At 40.8% G+C, this 18,677-nt stretch overlaps 1 protein-coding gene across 3 annotated transcripts; it reads left to right on the forward strand.

Annotated features, from left to right (window-relative positions):
• The first annotated feature begins 9,230 nt into the window (after positions 1-9,230).
• Positions 9,231-17,571, forward strand: sh3glb1a (SH3-domain GRB2-like endophilin B1a). Of its 3 annotated transcripts, XM_029529362.1 has the most exons (10): positions 9,231-9,655; positions 10,059-10,200; positions 10,817-10,945; positions 11,297-11,430; positions 11,841-11,963; positions 12,673-12,701; positions 13,773-13,866; positions 14,422-14,522; positions 14,884-15,118; positions 16,001-17,571. In XM_029529362.1, the coding sequence occupies exons 1-10, from the start codon at positions 9,593-9,595 to the stop codon at positions 16,106-16,108; spliced, it is 1,158 nt and encodes a 385-aa protein (XP_029385222.1). In that variant the 5' UTR covers positions 9,231-9,592; the 3' UTR covers positions 16,109-17,571. The 3 variants fall into 3 exon arrangements, with proteins under 3 accessions (XP_029385222.1, XP_029385221.1, XP_029385223.1); XM_029529361.1 differs by lacking the exon at positions 12,673-12,701 and having other exon boundaries at positions 13,777-13,866; positions 14,842-15,118; XM_029529363.1 differs by lacking the exon at positions 12,673-12,701 and having other exon boundaries at positions 11,841-11,933; positions 13,777-13,866.
• Positions 17,572-18,677: the final 1,106 nt, after the last annotated feature.

An 18,677-nucleotide genomic window follows, 5' to 3' on the forward strand; every position in this document is an offset into this window, starting at 1 on the left:
GAAGGAGAGAAAGAAACATGTCAAAAATTTACTTTTTCCCAGAAGAGAACAGCTTAAAGATTTTAAAAGCATTTATCTTATTAATGCATAAACCTGTTTATTATGTCACTGCGAGCAAATGTGAGCCAATATATGGTCTAAATGACACAGTTAATGGCAATGTGTGGGTGTAATGAGGAAACCGTCTTCTTGCTCTGAAGGAAGCTGACATCTGTGGCTGGACTTAATAAGGGGCATTGATTGAAAACATGTTTTAAACAGCTCACTAATGGGTATAGACAGGAGGTAAAACATTTCAGCCTCTTATGTGGTGATGGCTGTGTAGAATACTGGCAGTAGAACAACTTCCTATGCCACCATCAAGGTGCTTTTGAGAAGGACAGACACAGCTCTCCCCGATCTTGTAGAACTATGAAGTGAGACTCTTCGTACAAGAATGACAGGCAGTAAAGCACATCTGCAAAACAACTTTATTTTGATCAATTCCTGGTAGGCTATAGACACAAAGCAACAGGCTGCAGAAAGACTGTGGAGTAGGTAGATATGTATATGCAACAAGAGTAAAATGATAATAGTCTTAAAATGCTGCAAAAATAATGCATAATGAAGGAGAGAATGCAAATGTATCGGAAGAATCAATATTTGAATATGCATACAATCACATACAGTCCAGACCAAGCAGAAACGTGCTGGAAATCACATTGGCAGTGTTGTATGAATGTGGAGAAGAGAGGAATCGCAAGAGACACAGAGTAGTTTTATTTTGTGTTTGGAAAAAATCCATACAGTATGAGATTTGCAGGTGGAAGCTGAAGGTGAAATTGTGGCTGTATAAAAAATGTAAGTGCATGCATTTACACACAGGCCTGTGCAAACAGCATTGTGAAGATTAGTCTGTGATTCTCACTGTCATTTCGTTAACGCTGACTCAGATTTGGATGGATGTCAGAAGAGCAAAGATGGCAACATTCCAGCACTTTTGTTTATCATCTAGATAGCCTGCTATAGCCCAGACCGCCAGTGAACTTTCGATGATGCACTTAGGCCCCTCTCCTTATCTCTCTCCATCTCCATCATGTACCCATTCTTATTTCATTACCCTGCTGGCTCAGGGAGGCCACAGCCCAGCCACTGTCAGCAGATGCTGCTAATGGTAGAACACTGGGCTTCTGTTATAATATTGTCTCATATCCCTTTTTAATGATTCATAAATACCTTGCCTTTACCTGACAATGCACATTGATGAGGACTGATTGAGGGATGGAGGGGATATATGTGGCATCCTAATGAGTATCCAGCGTTGTCTTTCACTGGCTGCCCTCTGGATCCCATTGTTGGCATAGCACAGATGACAGAAGAGGTGTCTATTGGCCGGATGTTGGCATACCTCCTTATGCCCTTCTCCTGTTTCAGTTTCCGACCCAGGAAGAAAGGACAGCTACGTGATTGGGCAATTATCAGTATGCCTCTGAGTATAATACAGAACAAGTGCTCAAGACAAATGTACTAGCTCAAAATCTTTGTTAAATAAAACACATTATTATTGTTATTGTTAGAATAATAATAATCATGGTGGTGATGATGATGATAATGATCATCATCATTATTATTATTATCATAAAACATCACACCTCCTATCCCCCTCTGTTTCCATATATGATCAAAGTCCCCAAAGCTCAGCAGCCCCCCTGAACACCCATTGTCTGCAGTCCATCAATATCTTCCTGCAGCTCTGCCACACTATTGTTTAAAGAGCTTCATTCTGCTCATTGTCTCATTTGAGCCGGTGACAGTTGCTCATTTATTTGTGCAGCTCTGTTCTTCTTTCTGTGAAGGGCTCACAGCCTTCTGTTTCCTGAAGATTTGCCCCATGAAGTGTAAGCTCTGACCTCTACCTGGGACTTCATGTTTTTATATTTTTTCCAATGCAGTGTTTTTTTCATCAGCTTTTAGTTCTGTTTTTAATTAAGAGACCATGACTTGGGCACAGATTTCCCTCTCCATAGTATGTCCTCCTTTATAAGAAAAAACTAAGACATTTTCTGTTATTGATTTAACAGCTCGGTGACTACATTGCTTGAACACAGTAAACACCTTCAGCCTTTCTCGTAGGGTAAAATTGACAACCACCCACCAGATGCAACACTGAAGAAGACCATATCTGCTTTTGTTCATTGTCTTCTAACAGCTATTGATTTTCTGACTATACCCATGGCACTCTATTTTGCTGGTTTAGGAGGCCAGAAGAGAAATCAATGACCTGGAATACCCTTGAGAGGCTTGGGATAAGTGGAGCCTGGCCAAGCTTTGTATGGTTTAATCAGAGCTGGAACAGTGGAAGGGAAAAGCCGGGGAACTGCCTAGATGAAGTCAGTGGAGTGGAAGGCATACAGTAAGACCATGACAGATCAAAATGACCTGGAGATGTTTGCATCATGCATTTTCTCTCTAGTATAGCCTTTAAGAGCATTAAGTGCACATTCACAGATAAATGAGAACTGACATTCACAGCCAGTCGTTTGGTCTTCCTTTTGGTTGCTAATCAGGGGAATTGTTGGGTCTCTTTAAATAATTTTAGAAAGAGTTTGGTCTAGACCTGCTCTATATGTAAAATGACTTGATGTAACTCTGTTATGATTTGGAGCTATACAAATAAATCTGATTTGATTTGATTTGTTTTGTTTTTGGTTAAGGCTAAGGTAAAACAGTTAGGATTAAGTGTTATTAGTTATTGAGAACTTTCTCACGGTTTCTCACAAACAAGACCAGTACTTAGTTTTGTGATCAGATATTTACAGATCTTCCAGCTGGACTTTGCTGTTGAATAATCACCAAATGTTATCATGCTAACATACTCAGCAGCATGTTGGATGTGAATAAAGATGTTGCCATGTCAGCACAGGGGGTGAGCGTCCAGAAAACACAGGCAGCCCAGCATTACAACTCCAAAAACCTTCATGGGACGTTGGGTTCCACCCCCTGACGCAGAAATGAAAGCTCCTTGGTCTGCACCAGAACATTGGGTGGCTATTGGTGTATGTTTATTAGTGTGTTGAAGGTACCCGAACCCCTGTCAGGGAACTGACACTAATGCCGTCATCACTCAACTAATCACTCAACATTTCAAGTAGATGTTGGATGGTGAGGAGGAGGCTGGTCGACAGATAAAGAGCCAAGGAGAGGCTTACCTGACATAAGAATTAATAATATTTGTGATTAAATATCTTTAAAAACTCACTGAAGCTTGGTACGTCATGCTTTTCCCCTCTCTAGTACAGAAACACTATCAGTAGCACTATCAATAATCCATAAGAGTGCTGCCTCTCTCTCCTTCTTTCAACCCAATCGGTCGAGGCAGATGGCCACCACCTGAGTCTGATTTCTCAAAATAAGCCAATTTGTGGAAAATATTATGTAATATTTGAGTTTCATAAGCTTCTTATTTGTTTTCTTCCTAATTGTCAACCCCTCCCTCAAAAAATGGTTTGACAACTGAGCCTTTGCTAAGCCCCGCCCCCCTTGGTTACTGTTGCTATGCCTGGCTGTTTTCCGTTGTCTGAAGTCCGGTAGGAAAATGTCCGGTGCCCAGAAAAGAGAATAAGAAAATAAAGGTGTTATGTTTAACAATGCACGGACAATGTCTGTGTGTGCTCACTGTGTTTTATTTTCCTTACTGGCCATTTATATGTTGAACTCTACAGGACACACTTTATGGCAGTAACATCACGCGGTTGTGACTTACATGCTGTCACATACAGTTGTATGCTACATTCCCCCCCCTCCCCCCAAAAAAATACAAAACAGACTTGAAACAAGTGCAAAGGATCCCCCTCCCCTCAGTGAAGGAGGCAAAGTCAGCTGAACAGTTTCTCCCGCAGGTCCCGAATCATCTCCTCCTCCATGTCGCCAAATTTACAGAGGCTGGCCAAACATTGGAGGTCGAAGATCCATTGTCTCTCGCTGCCCAGATGTGGATTAGCATCACCTTTAGCCACGTGTCGCTAGCCTCAGCTAGCCCAATAGCCTCAATAAACGTCTGGAAAGACTCATGCCATGGGATCGGGGGCTTGCCGAGCAGGGCGAGGAATGGAGGTAGAGGTGGAAATGTAAGCTCCATCTTCGTCACCAATGTTATGTTGAATAATGCGCGGACGACGACTGTGTGTGCTCACTGTGTTTTATTTTCTACAGCGGCCATTTATATGTTGAACTGTACAGGACGCACTTCACGGCAGTAATGTCACGCTGTCGTGAGTTACACTTGTATGCTACAAAAGGGTTAAGAATTTTTCAAAACAAATATTTTTTAAAAAGTGGTGACCGTGAAGCTGGGACGAGAAACGCAGAGCAAGGTGAGAAACAGCATAGTTAGTTTGGAAATTAAGCTAACTGGCTAGCTCTAATGTTAACGTCCATTAGCCTAGCTTGTATTAAAGCCCAACACAAAACGTTATCTTTGACAGAAAAAGCTGAGTTTGGTAGCTCCATCAGAAAGGAAGAGAGAGAGGAAGGGAAGAGGAGAGGGCTCCAGCTGCAGTCAGATGACAGAGAGAGTGAGCGGGGGGCATCTAAGACTAGCTAGCCTGGTCTCATGTATGTAGATGATTTTATTGATGCCAAAATTATTATAATCTAATGTCAAACAGCCCAAGCTTACACTTATAACACAAGAACTCCAGATTACAACCCCCTCCGACCTTACTCCAACCAGTAGAGATGGGGACTCGAATCTCACACTTCAGAGACTTCAGACTTGACTCGAACTGAAAAGACTTCAGACCAGATATTAACGTTGACAAAACTTTGAAATGTCACTACCTCCTCATTGTCATGGTAATAGCCATATTATACATCAGGTGCGTGCTTCACGCACTCTTACCTCAGATGTCGGTAACAATGGCGACCGGTACACCTGCAGCTGCTTCTGTAACGTGACCCTTTGTAATAACATTTGGTTATAAAAACTTCAAAGAAGATGACAAAAGAAGCGCAGACTGTGGTACCAAAATTACTTCAAATTGTATAGTATCATGCACATGAAAACTCACCCTGATCAGCAACTTACATTAAGTCACATTAGTGCATATGAATGGTTAGCATGTTTAGCTTATCTCAGCTGTGTAACGTTAACTTAGTTTGTTACTAGCTTTGTAACTGAATATTTGAAAAGATGAGTGAGTGTTAGTTTGCTTGTCACACTTGTTGAGTGGCGTTGACATGGCTGTGCCACCATCTACTGGTGAACCTTAAACAGAGAAAAATACATAGTTATACTGCCGGTTTAGAGACAGGTTACAAGTTTATTGTTGACCACGTAAAAATGTGCTCAATCGAACCAGTGATGATTTTATAGACTTTTTTTACAGATAAAATTCTATGAATCAGAGAAAGAATTCATTAGCTCTTACCTCCATTAGACAATAATCTTTTACTGAATACAGCAACTCCTGAATCAACTGCAACGCCTATTGTATATCTCTCAAAGCTAGCTTCTATAGTTTCATCATCCAGATCATCAACCTATTTGACCCATTACCAACTAGCCTCTTTAAAGAGAATTTTTACTTAATTGAGCAGTTCATTCTAGATCTGATTAATTTGACCATATCTTTGGGTTATGTACCTCAGACTCGTAAAACCGCAGTCATCAAACCCCAGCTTAAAAAGCTGAATCTTGATCCAGATATTTTGGCAAACTATAGACCCATATCGAACCTTCCATTTATTTCTAAAATAATTGGAAAAGCTGTAGCAAACATATTACACAACCATCTGGATGGGAACAGTTTGATTGAAGAGTTTCAGTCAGGACTTGCCATCCCATCACAGCAAACAGCGCTGGTTAAAGTCTCCAATGATATTCTAATGTCTTCAGACAATGGATCAGCCTCCATACTTCTCCTCTCAGATCTTAGTGCTGCATTTGACACCATAGATCATAATATTTTACTGGAACATGAAATTGTCATTCAAGGAACTGCACTAAGATAGTTCAAATCCTATTTATCAGATAGACATCAGTTTGTTCACGTTAACAACAGCTCCTCCTCATGCACTGTAGTCAGTTATGGAGTCCCACAGGGTTCGGTACTTGGACCAATCGTCTTTAAGCTCTTATCATCTTCCTCAAGGCAACATTATGAGGAAATACAGCATCAACTTTCACTGTTATGCAGACGACACTCAGCTGTACTTATCAATGAAGCCAAATGAAGTCAGTCAGATAGTCAAACTGCAGACATGTCTTGAAGAAATAAAAGTTTGGATGACCCAAAATTTTTTACTTTGTAACTTGACAAAACTGAAGTTATTGTACTCAGCCCTCAGCACCTCAGAGAAACACTATCTAACCATCTAATCAGTCTGGATAGCATTACTTTGGCTTCCAGCTCCACTGTAAGAAACCTTGGAGTAACCTTTGACCAGGACATGTCCTTTGTCCCTCACATAAAACAAGTCAGTAGGGCAGCTTTCTTCCACCTGAGAAACATTAGGAAAATCAGAAACATCCTCTCTCAGGATGATGCAGAAAAACTAGTGCATTTGTAACTTCTAGGCTGGACTACTGTAACTCATTACTATCTGGATGTCCAAGCTAATCACTGAAAGGCCTTCAGTTGATTCAGAATGCTGCTGCATGAATATTAACAGGAACTAGGAAAAGAGATCACATCTCTCCTGTGTTAGCTGCTCTTCAATGGCTGCCGGTAAAATACAGAGTATTCACCAGAGGTTCACCATGGTGGCCAAAAACCAAAATCAAGGGAGGAGAAACTAAACCAAAAGCACCTGTGGCACTGCACACACACTGAAGATCGGTGAGCAAAACCCACCAGCAGGAGTTGGGTTGCCACCTTGGGCCCGCAGCACCTGTCCACAAAGAGAGGGAGAATTAAGACAGGTCTCAATATGTACAAACAGCTGCTTTAAAACACATGCTCAACTACATACAAAAGCAATAATTCAGTAAACAGAAAAATAAACTAAAGAAATCAAAATACCATTAAACAATATAAACTCAAATAATTCAAGATAAACCAAAATACAAATACAAAATAAGTCACCAGGAAAGGAACTCAATTCATTAATCAATTAAAATGTAGTGGCAATGTAAATACAAACGCCAGCTCCGCAACGAGCCAAATAGGCCACCATGGCGTGGAGAGCAGAGCCAAATTAATTAATTTACGTTAAAAACAGATTTTTGAGCGCAGTGTACCACATAAAATTGGTTCGAGGTCAGTAAACACAAAAAGAATCCATACATAAGGCGCACTGACGATTTTTGAGAAAATTTACGGAATTCATGTGCGCCTTATAGTGCGAAAAATACGATACTGTTGGGGTTGTTAAGCTGTTTTACTACTTATATTGACTTGTTCAAACACTGCAAATCTATATACTAACTGCTCTTCTATGTCATCGTTGCAAAGCACAATCTCTGTTTCTGCTGAGTATTTGAGGACAGGGTAGACTGATCAGCAACGTCCCCGCGCCACAGCGCCGTTAATCCACTGCAAGTCTATTTCTCACGGAGGCCGCTTCTAAGCCGCGTCGCCCTCTGCTCATCGGATTGCCCCAGACAGGAAGTCAGTTTCAAAATAAAACTTCCGTCACCTTTCAAAATAAAAAAAAGCCTACTTACCTACCTACTGGATACCCCATAGTGGAGGCAGAAATTCCAAGAAATATCAGAAGCTGAAGCTCTTTCGTGTGGCAGAGACAAAGTAAACTATTCTTTGTAGTTGTTTCCGTATACAATCCGTTAATCTCGTGATCCATCGCGAGACTGTGTGATATCGCGCGATTACTGCCGGCTCGCAAACCTCCGCTCCGCTGCTGTTAAGCTCCCGGTGTGAACTGAAGCTGGACAGAGGACGGAGCGAAACCGTCCCGCGGCGCTTCCACCCCCAGTGGAACGCCGGAGTAAGTCACGTGATTTCGCTCTCTGTCGGACTTCCTCCCACACAGCAGGTGGCAGGCGCTGACTGGTATAATTACCTCCAGACCTGAGGAGAGTTTTGCTTTTCCAGAATCTGGCAAAGTCCACTTCCTTGAGATGTATTCTTAGAAAATGGAAAACCTTGCAAATATATTACTTTTTAATGTTTTCATTGTGTTAGTATCAGCCAATACTAGTCAAATAATTGTTATAGGGGAAAACTGTTCTCCTGCGATAATAACATAAAAAAATCGCCTCTGGCTATGTAGTCTAATAGTTTTACGAGGAAATATACAGGCTGTGGTTGATATAAGAAAAGGCAGCACGGTGGTTGGCGCAGTTGATAGGGCTGGGTACATCCTATACGGGTCGCCAGTCGATCGCCACCAGAGACAACCACTTACACTCATATCTACTGGCAAAGTCCTCAAACAAAGGTCCCAGTCGTGGGTATCAAACGCAAGATCTTATGCTTTGAGTCAACAGCGCTAACCTCTACGTTGACGTGTGGGATGAGCAATTGAAAATTAATGTACCTAAGAAAAAGTGCAAGTTTCATTTCGCAAGTATGTGTACTAAACCTGCATAAACCATACCATACTCTAAAGAGGAGGCCTCAAAATCTCTCCCTACCTCATATGATGGCATCTAAAGTATCAACATGTTTATCACATTATTTGCATTGCATTTTGGAGTACATTGGTGACTGCTGCCGACAAACATAGAAATAATGACTAAATCATATGGTGGCTGTCGTGGCTTCACGTGACAATGGTAAGGAAGATCCAAAGTGTTGGGTCTGTTTAAATTGTGTAGAAAATCATAAACCTGTCCACGATAGGTAAAGAAAGTGTCAGTGAAGAGTAGGAACTCTTCCTACTTACAGATTACGTGTTTCACTGGGCGACTCCTCAACACAACTGCTTTCTTCGTGTGATTAAAAAGTTTCAGCAAGAATAATATTGATCATCATCATTGTACACAAAGCTGTCAGCAGCGGGCAACGCCACAAGCACACGCACGCATGGAGATTTCAAAGTCTGTAAAATCTTAGCTTTTAAATTGAGTATTATTGGTTAGTTGTTGTAACCACAATTAATATAAACCCTCCGATTATGTATTATATATTATGAACATATGTATTTTAAAAAAATTTTTAGAGTTGAGCGCTCTTCGGTTCACTTTCTTTCGTTTCATCCTCACTTCTTCCAACACTTCCAGATCGACCCAATTTTGATAAGGGCCAGACATTTCCGCATGACGTAATGCAACAAAAGAGTAGTGGAAGCGAAGTGGAGTGGAGAGTTACATAGCCAACGAACTACCGTCTTCGCTTTTCACATTTCGCTGCCCTCACTCCAGAGAGAGTTGGCCGAATAGAACAGCCAGTTCGCTTCTCTATTTTATAGCTTGAAAAAGAAAAACTATTTATATACGTCTTCGTCGACTTCTTGGTCGTTGTCGTGCAGTCTGCTCACAACAGCTAGGCCACGACTTAGGAGCTTTATCTTGCTGTTTTTACATCTTTGTTGAAACAGCTGGGTGGACCTCCGACGAAATACATCTTTAATGGCATTTTCTGTGGGGATGGCAGTTAAACTGTGAGACAAGGTTGTTATTGTATCAAGTGGTTATTATCTCCGCTGTGTCATGGACTTTAATGTGAAGCGACTTGCCGCAGACGCCGGTACTTTCCTGAGCCGCGCTGTTCAGGTAAGTTTAACTATTTTGCTCGTGAACGTTGGTGATAACCGTCGTTAGCTACTAGCTTAGATAGTGTTAGCTTGTCTGCTAAGTGAGCGGATAATGTCACCGCAGCCTTTGTTGGGTCGCTGTATATCAGCTGACAGAAAATATATCCTGCAGATCTAAATCCTCTCACACTGTAGGTTGGTTTTGAATGCGACGCGCGACATGTCAAGGCGCGTCCATCTATTTTTTAACACATCACTCAAACCAGGCCGCAGGAAACATTAGTTAGCCAGCAGCAATAGAGAGATTTACAGGGTTTATTTGGGTCATATGCTAACCTGTCCAGCTTGTAGACGTTAGCCGGGAGGTTTAATTTTCAGACAGGGCTCGCGTTCACACTATAGCTGTGTTTCATCCGTTTCAGTTCACAGAGGAGAAGCTGGGCCAAGCTGAGAAGACTGAGTTGGACGCCCATTTAGAAAACCTGTTGGTCAGAGCGGAGAATACCAAGCAATGGACGGAGAGGATTATGAGGCAGACCGAAGTCTTACTGCAGCCCAACCCGAGTAAGACCAAACTTCTTACTCTGCATAGAATTTGACTGGACTGTCTGTCCAAATCCTGAGTGAGTGTCTGACCATTCAGGGCAGGTAGCAGCCCCGAGTTCCCTCCTCAAGTCCACAAATTATTTACCACAGCAACCAAATGTTTTGGGGGAAAAAACAAACATCCATACAATTTTTACAGTTAATGTTTGGTCTGTTGCTGCTATCTGGAGACAGACAGAATGTTTCTTCTAAAATATTTTAGAAGAGGAGCAGTAGGCAGGGTGTCTGTGATGTGTGTGTGTGTGTAAGCTTAGCTGTGTATCATCTTCAGTTCACACCATGCCATACCACTGTAACACAACAAACATCAACAAACCAGCTGCTTGGGACTGCCTTGTTTAACAGCCATTGATTTACACAAGCCTGTGATTCAATGGCATGAAACAAATCTGATCTGTTGTGATAGAGAATATGAACATTTTTCTTGATAAAGAACGTGATGGCAGTCATCGAGAAATCCTCAAATTTAAATTTGAGCTGTAAGCCAGGCTGTTTGGACTCACTGTTTGCATTTGGCAGTGTTAGTACTGTAGTCTCATGACTTTGTAATTGAGTTTTCTTGTTGAAACTACAGATGTTCGGCTTGAGGAATTTGTGTATGAGAAACTAGAGAAAAAAGTCCCTACACGAATGAACAACCATGAGCTGCTGGGCCAGTCTATGATCGACTCTGGAAATGAATTTGGTCCAGGAACTGCGTACGGTGAGTGACACCAAGTCCCCTGACAAACCAGGACTTAAACCAATTTTAAACCCAATGGCCTTCCTGTATTCTCTACTGTACAACAATGTGTTTGAGAACGTTTGCTCACTGCTCTGAACAACAGTATTAACCCCTGCCAGAGTTTCCCTTGTTTAGTGTACCATGTCACTTCTCAGTTAGAGGCATGGTTTTTTTCCTAACCTTTTTTTGTTTGTTTGCGTCTAGTCCTTTGGTTCCTGTCGGGATTCACAATTTTTCAGGCCGAACGGATGAGATATTGTTGCTGTTGTGCTGTGTCTGTCTGGTGTTGCTTTTAGGGTGAGGCTTTATTTGTACTGCTGAACATTTCAGGAAATGCTCTGATAAAATGTGGTGAGACTGAGAAACAGATTGGTGGGGCTGAGCGGGAGTTCATCCAAAGTTCTGCCATAAACTTCCTGACACCTTTCAGAAACTTTCTGGATGGCGACTTCAAAACCATCCTGGTGAGTTGGACTCAGAAATGAGTTGCATTCTTTGTTGGCAAATGCATAGAAACAATAGAAAATTAGGTCAGGTCTAAGGTTTTGGAAGGATCCTCTCAAGTATGTTCTGGAGAGAAATACTTTTTCAAGGACCCAAATCTGTTTATAAAGACAGAAACTACAGACACAGCCCAAACAGCACTGTGATAGTTTCTCCACAATAACGCTCATACTTACTGATCACCTAGTGTTTCTGATTGTAACTGCATCATCAGGTTAGGCAGTTTGAACTTATCATGATAATTTTTTTCTTCAACGTTGTCATTTAAAAACTCACTTCTGTGTGCCCAAGTGGCCCTGACTAATCTTTTTCAAATATATGAAAAATGTTACATTCACTGGCACTGAAAATTCTGTCTTATTGTGGCCAGAAAGAAAGAAAGTTGCTGCAGGTGAAACGCTTGGATCTGGATGCAGCCAAAACCAGGCTAAAGAAAGCCAGAATGGCTGATGCAAGAGCTGTGGTAAGTACATACACAGACACATGCTCAGATGTATACTATTGTCAAAAGAGTAGTCTTTTTTTTTTTTTTTTTTTTTTTTTACCTGGATATTTTCTGGTTTTTCTATGTTTGCTCAATGAGTAGTATTCATGAATTCTGCTGCTTATAAAATCATTTACTTATCAGAGGAAGAAAAGCTGCCTGGATGTAACCTCTATCTGAAAAGTCACACGTCATAACAAATCATAACTGATGCACTGAGTTACACAATATAAAACTGACCATTTTATCACTTGTGTGTTTTCAGCACGGTCACATGAGTTTGGGCTTTCTCTTTTCAGGCAATTGTTTTCTTACTGCAATATCAATTTTTTTTTTAATTGGGCCCAAAAACTCGACAGTGCAAGAGCACAAATAAGTCTTTAAGGACCATTACACCTCACTCAGTAAGTTGTCCAGTTTGCTGCGATTTTTGGCTGATTTTTGCCACTTCCACGCCTCGGACTTGAACAAACTCCTCCTACAATTTTCATCCAAATTACTTCGTATTCACTCAGTATTATCTCAAAACCATGAAGATGAAAAACTGTACTTGCCTAGCGGGGCGTTGGGTGAGTTTTTAAGGCGTCGTTAGGTTTTGCTAAAAAAAGAAGTCCTCATAACACCAGTATACATTAATCAATCAGATCGAAAATTACACCACACACGATCAGAGTATCACTCTGAATACCTCTATGGATCAATATTGAGTAATACTTAGAGTGTCACCTACTGGACACAGGAAGTCACTCTCAAGGACCATGCCTTAAAGATGAACTAACTTTTCCTACAAGGTTAATCCAAATGATTTCACAATCACTCAGGATCATCTCAAGACCTTGAAGATGAGGGCCATGGTTTGGCACCGCTTTCGGTGAGGTGCACTAAGAGAGGAGTTCCTCATAACATGAGCATACAATGTCCAAGCTGCCTTAAATTTGCCATACATCATCAGGGTCCCACCCTGAACACACCTATCTCTTACTGAGTAAGATGAAAAAGAAATGGACACGGGAACTAAGCACACCTCATAAATACAAGAATTCCTCCTGCAGTATTTATCCAAACAACTCCACATGCACTCGGTATCAATTCAAGACTGAAGAGGAAAATTTATCAAACTCTTTTTTTGTCCACTATACCTGTTGGCCACAGCAACAGCGCCAATTTTAATATGTTGCCATAAAACAGAAAGTTCTAACAAGTCCAGCACAGATTGTCCAAAGCTTGTGCCCCAAAGCTCACACATGATAAATTATATGAAACTTAAATGTATGTACATTAAGAAGGCAAAAGAGAAATAAAAATAATTTTGAAACAGATCCACTGTTTGCCAGACAGATAGACCTCAGTGTCCATCATCTGAGCAAGGAGCTTTCAGAATTCACAAAATGATGTGATTTTAAAGCCAAGGATGGACATGAAAACACAACTCAATATCTCTGCAGAGCATCCAGAATGACTCAGCGTTCAATTCATTCCCTTTTCACAGAATTATCATGATGGCTCATTCAGAACAAAGCTCATGCTTTATCTTTGTTTTAACCATGCAAATACACAGTGTTAGATATTGTGTTGGTTTCAGTCATGCAGCAGCTTAAGCTCTAACTTGCTGTCACTGTTTTCAAAACGCAAAGCAGCAGATGTGAGCAACGGAAGTGACAGAGGTGAGTGGAATGTTGGAGCCCTCTTTGAATTGAACACACGCAAATTCAAACACCCCCTGATACCAGCTGCTGTTTATCCCCCACTGCCTCCTCAATGCTGCATACACAGAACCAGAAGTATACGCTTATATTGCCTACTTTGCTGGATTTATTTCAAGGCGGAGCAGGAGCTGCGGATGACCCAGAGTGAATTTGACCGGCAGGCAGAGATCACGCGACTGCTGCTTGAAGGTGTCAGCAGTACTCATGTATGTAGCCGAGCTCATGGCCAACACAGCCCCCAAGTTCAGAGGTGGTGTTGGATATGGACCTCTCTTAGGGTTATGCTTTTATCATCTTCAATAAAGAAATGCTAGTGGATGATAGTTTTGTGCTCCTGGGCTTTCACTTATGAGGCCACTGCACCTACTCAAAATCAATGTAGTGGAGGCTGAGAAATCTCAGATGTAGTGTTATGGATTACACAAAAAAAATGTAGCACAGGTCTCCTCCTGTAACACAGGCATCCTCTGACACCATTGATTTTGTTTTTCTTCCCCTGACTTAAAAGAGGTAGTTTGAAATATCTATCTAATAAATATTTATAAGTTTACACCCAATTATTATTCCTGGTTTATTTTCCTTAAGTAAGCGAGCCTAGCTTAAAGCTTATTTCTCAAGCTGCAAACTATTCCTCCAAGCTAATTTGTAATTGTAACACTGTAACAACATTCTCGCCTGGTTAACCTCAGAGTATAAAAATAGTCTATTGTAGTCAGGTTATGCAGGTAGGAAAAGTGTGTAATCATGTCTATTCTTTCCAGGCACACCACCTACGCTGCTTGAATGACTTGGTGGAGGCCCAGACTACATATTATGCACAGTGTTATCAGTACATGGTTGATCTCCAAAAGCAGCTGGGCAGGTAAAACCTTCAAAAATATCACTATAATTTCTTCGTGAGTGGTCAGTTTTTACAGGGGGTCAGCAAAAACATTAACACAGATACTTTCTGACACACACAATCCTGTGGAAGAGGGTTAAGTAAAACACCCCTGTAAACTGTCAATCCTGCATCAAGTCATTACTCATTCCAGTGGAAGTGGTATCAACACTCTACTTTCATTTCAAAGTAATTACAGTTGTGTGAAGTGGTTCAATAATCATTCTCTCACCCATTGTGACAGAGTTTAGCCCAACACTGGCACAAAGATAACACCTGAGTGTGCGGTGTAACCCAGCAGCTCAGAATCATGTGTTTATCATCCTCCTCTCTCTCCTGTCAGTTTCCCATCATCTTTCTCCAACAACAATCGATCATCTGTGTCAGATGCGGCAAGCATCTCGGTGCCCACTATCCCAGTGTCCGCTTCCCTGCCAAATATGTCTGCAGGTCTTGGAAGCGCTACTGCTTCAGGTGGATTCAATGAATTGCGTAGTTCCAACAGCAGCCGCAAAGCCAGAGTCCTTTATGACTATGATGCAGCCAGCAGCAGCGAGCTGTCCCTATTGGCTGATGAGGTAAGCCAGAAAAAAGTTCTCCTCTCATAGCTCAGTGGCTAGAGTTGAATCATCCAATGAGGGGCGATCACAGTTTAAGGATACTTTCAGTATTCTTCATCTTTCCAACATATTCCTCACCAGTTGATTTTCTTTATTTGTTTTTCCATCATTTGCCTCCTATTCCAGGTTATTTTCAACTAACAATGACTCCCAAATTAAACTCCTCAGTTTTCCTTGTGGGTCTAATTTTGCTCTCTCACAGTTGTTGAGTAATGCATTGTACACTAACCTCTGAGCAGTTTAACATAAGCCACATGCTTCCCTGGAAAATCAATGTCTGTGAGAAGCCTGTGGTTGACTTAACAATGAAACCAGCATTACCTCATTCAACTACTCAAAATTGTGAACATTTTTCAGCTCTTGTATTTAGAGAGTCGATAACAGGATTTATAACAGCCACTTCAGTCATTGTAAATATTGGTTGTGAAGTAGATGATTGTTGTTTCTCTGCCTTGACACAAGTGGACATTCAGTAACAGATGATGCAGTGTAATATAATAACCCCTGTATATAGAATTGCAGTCAAAATGATTCAATCCCTGATGGAATTTTAGGTGTACTGGCAAAATGGGACAAAATGTCATGCTGTCTAAGAAATAAAGGACGCTAGGGCATCACTAGACCTTCCAACAGGACAATGATTCTAAGCATACCTGAAAGTCTATCAAGGCTTAGTTTCAGAGGAAGTCCTGAAAGATACTAGAGTGGCCATCACAGTCGCCTGACTTGAACCCCAGTGACAATCTTTGGTGGGATTGGGGGAAAAGGCAGTTGCCAGTAAAAGTAATTTGCAGTGGAGGTATTGCAACTGTATATCACCCATGCGCCTTGTCCTTCCAGGTGATCACAGTCAGCAATGTCCCGGGCATGGATTCAGACTGGCTGATGGGAGAGCGCGGCAATCAGAAGGGCAAAGTGCCCATCACCTACCTGGAACTGCTCAACTGAGCCCATGAAAACCAGCTGTGCAGGGACAAACCCAATTTTCTCTTCCATTTCAGTTTAATTTTAAAATTAGTTTTTATTTGAATGAAAAAAAATGAGTCTGAGTTCTAGAGGACACAAGCTGGAATTAATAAATCTGAGCATTGGGCAAGGAGTCAGACCAGGGGTCGCCAACCTACAGCTTTGAAAGACCCATTTCGGCACAATTCACAGCAAATAAAATCCACCTGGAGCTGCAAAACCTATTTGACAGTTATGCGCTATAAGAACTGTAGTTTGTTGCATTTATGAAATATGCTATGTTCTCTTTTACTCAAACTTTTCTTCTTTTGGATATATCCATGGTTCGCTTACTGGGGGTTGAGAGCTCAAAATGAGTCACCAGCCTGTTGACAACAGAAGATGCATACAAGGTTCAATGGATATTTTGATTGACAAAATTTGAAATCATGTTTAATCTCAGTGTTACAGAATAACAACTCTTACATTACTAAATGGAGTAAAATATATTTAAATTGAATAGCCATTATTTATTCATATTGTTTTCTCAAAGCTACAGGGAGCCATGGCAGAGGGTTAAAAGAGCTGCAATTGACGACCCCTGGACTTGTCCCTTTATGTTTGTATGCAGCTGCAGTACATTTGTAAAACCTGCTTTAATGAACTTATGTTTGAAACCATATCATCTGTTATGTGCTAGGAAATCTCCCAAACTGTAGTTTAAAAAAAAAAAAACGTTTACAGCGTATACTTCCCACAGCAAACAACTTTTGATGCGAGCGTTTTTTGCAAGTATAAATTAGTAGATCCATTATTCTCATGGCAAATGCACATTAATTATTTTGAAGTGGTGAGTGATGCTCATTCTTTTTAAGTTTTTTATAATTGATAATCTTCTGCAGGAGCCGCTTTTTCTTAATTTGGACGTTGTTTTTAAACAGCGTGTGTTGGGTGTCAGCTTTATTCACATAGAGCCTTACTGAGCAGTGAATTCAACACTCTTCGGTGTATTTGACTAAGGACGGAGCCGTGATGCAGTCATGCATTTCATGTCAAACAGCGTATGCAATGCCTGTCCCAGTGAAGCAGCTTTTGTTAAATATTGTTTGCAGCTTCGACAGCAGTATTGAGACCTGGTCCAGTCTCCTTTTTGTATTGATCCCTGAAATTTCCCAGAATTTACTGACTGTGGAAATGTCTCCACATTTTTGTTGGCATTTATCAACATTCTCTTCATAAAATGATTAATTTATATCTGTCATAAATGTGTTCTTTTACTTGGTGTTAACTTTTTTTTTTTTGACTTTGCTGTCATCATATTTCATTCGTTTTCCTTAAACCTGCTAATCAGCTGTCTCCTGAAAAAAGTCCTGTTACATTCTGGGAGATTTAGGACATCACAGCTGCTTTGTGTTTTTCAGTAAGATTGGAGGAATACAGCTGTAAAATAAATATTATTCAGTTTATATTTGTCTTCTTTTTTCTCTTTTCTTTTTTTTTTTTTAATCTTTCAAAGAACATTGAACATTTAAATGCGGCTTTCCTGTTTATGTTTTGAACCACTGGAGGGCAGAACAGACAACATGATCATGTATCTGTGCTGTGAAATCATCCTGGTTTCTCTAGAGAAATGTACTACTCAACATCTTGGCATGACAGTGTCTTTGTGCATTTGTGCAAGTAGATCCAGCATCTACAATAAACTCCTCATTCCCTCCAACTGAAACATCTTAGGCCCTAAAAACATACTGAAGCTCTACAGCAATCAATTTCCACAGTAGTCATGGCGATACTCGGGTGGCAGCTCACTTGCTTCCTGATTCAGTCCACCATGCCCTGAAGGCCCAAATAATCTACACCTCTGTGGTTCAGTGTGTCTTTTATATTCCAAAACCGTTTCTGAACTTTTTTTTTTTTTTTTTTTTTTTTTTTTTTTTTTTTTTTTTGGACCATTGTTTCTTTGTCCCGGCTCCATCCAAAGAATTTGATGTACGAGTGTGAGCAGTTTTGGGCCAGAAGGATTCGAATAGCCAGAGAATCTCTCACTCATTTAAATTGATCATAGAGTTTGTAGAACTACACATGCATCTGATCCTTAGGTGTCTGGGGAATCATCTCCCTCAGGATAAAGGTAACATAAACCTCTAATCAGACATTTTCATTAGTCATTTTGGCCAGAAAGTAAACAATGGACAAGAGCTTTCTGGCTCATCATTTCATTCAGTGCTTAGTGCCCCATCATAAGAGTGGGAAGAGGAAGTAGGGTTTTGCAAACTCAACCGTTGCCTTAGAGAAGCTTTTAATGCCGTAGAACAGCTTATGTTGGCTTACTTTTTCATATTTCAGTTTCTGTTTCCATATGTTATAGATGTGAATGCTAACCTTTGGCCAGTTGTAACCCTAAGTGGGTTAAAAAAAAAACAAAACACCAAATGGACTGTAAGCTAAAGCATCACCCCAAACGTGAAAACCACAACAATGAGCTTAAGTATTAATGTTCTTAAAGTCTTTATTCTCTCACCTCTTCATCTCCCAGCCAGATAAATTACAGTTAAACCAATTCATGCATCAG

This window comes from Echeneis naucrates, chromosome 20 (assembly GCF_900963305.1).
Source record: "Echeneis naucrates chromosome 20, fEcheNa1.1, whole genome shotgun sequence".
Lineage (NCBI taxonomy): Eukaryota > Metazoa > Chordata > Actinopteri > Carangiformes > Echeneidae > Echeneis > Echeneis naucrates.

Excerpts from the sequence above, each read along its gene's own strand:
- sh3glb1a (XM_029529361.1), top strand. The coding sequence starts at position 9,593 with ATGGACTTTAATGTGAAGCGACTTGCCGCAGACGCCGGTACTTTCCTG. Across the intron at positions 11,964-13,776 it reads ACACAGACACATGCTCAGAT|GCGGAGCAGGAGCTGCGGAT; the intron begins GTATACTATTGT and ends ATTTATTTCAAG. Across the intron at positions 14,523-14,841 it reads CTCCAAAAGCAGCTGGGCAG|CTCAGAATCATGTGTTTATC; the intron begins GTAAAACCTTCA and ends GTAACCCAGCAG.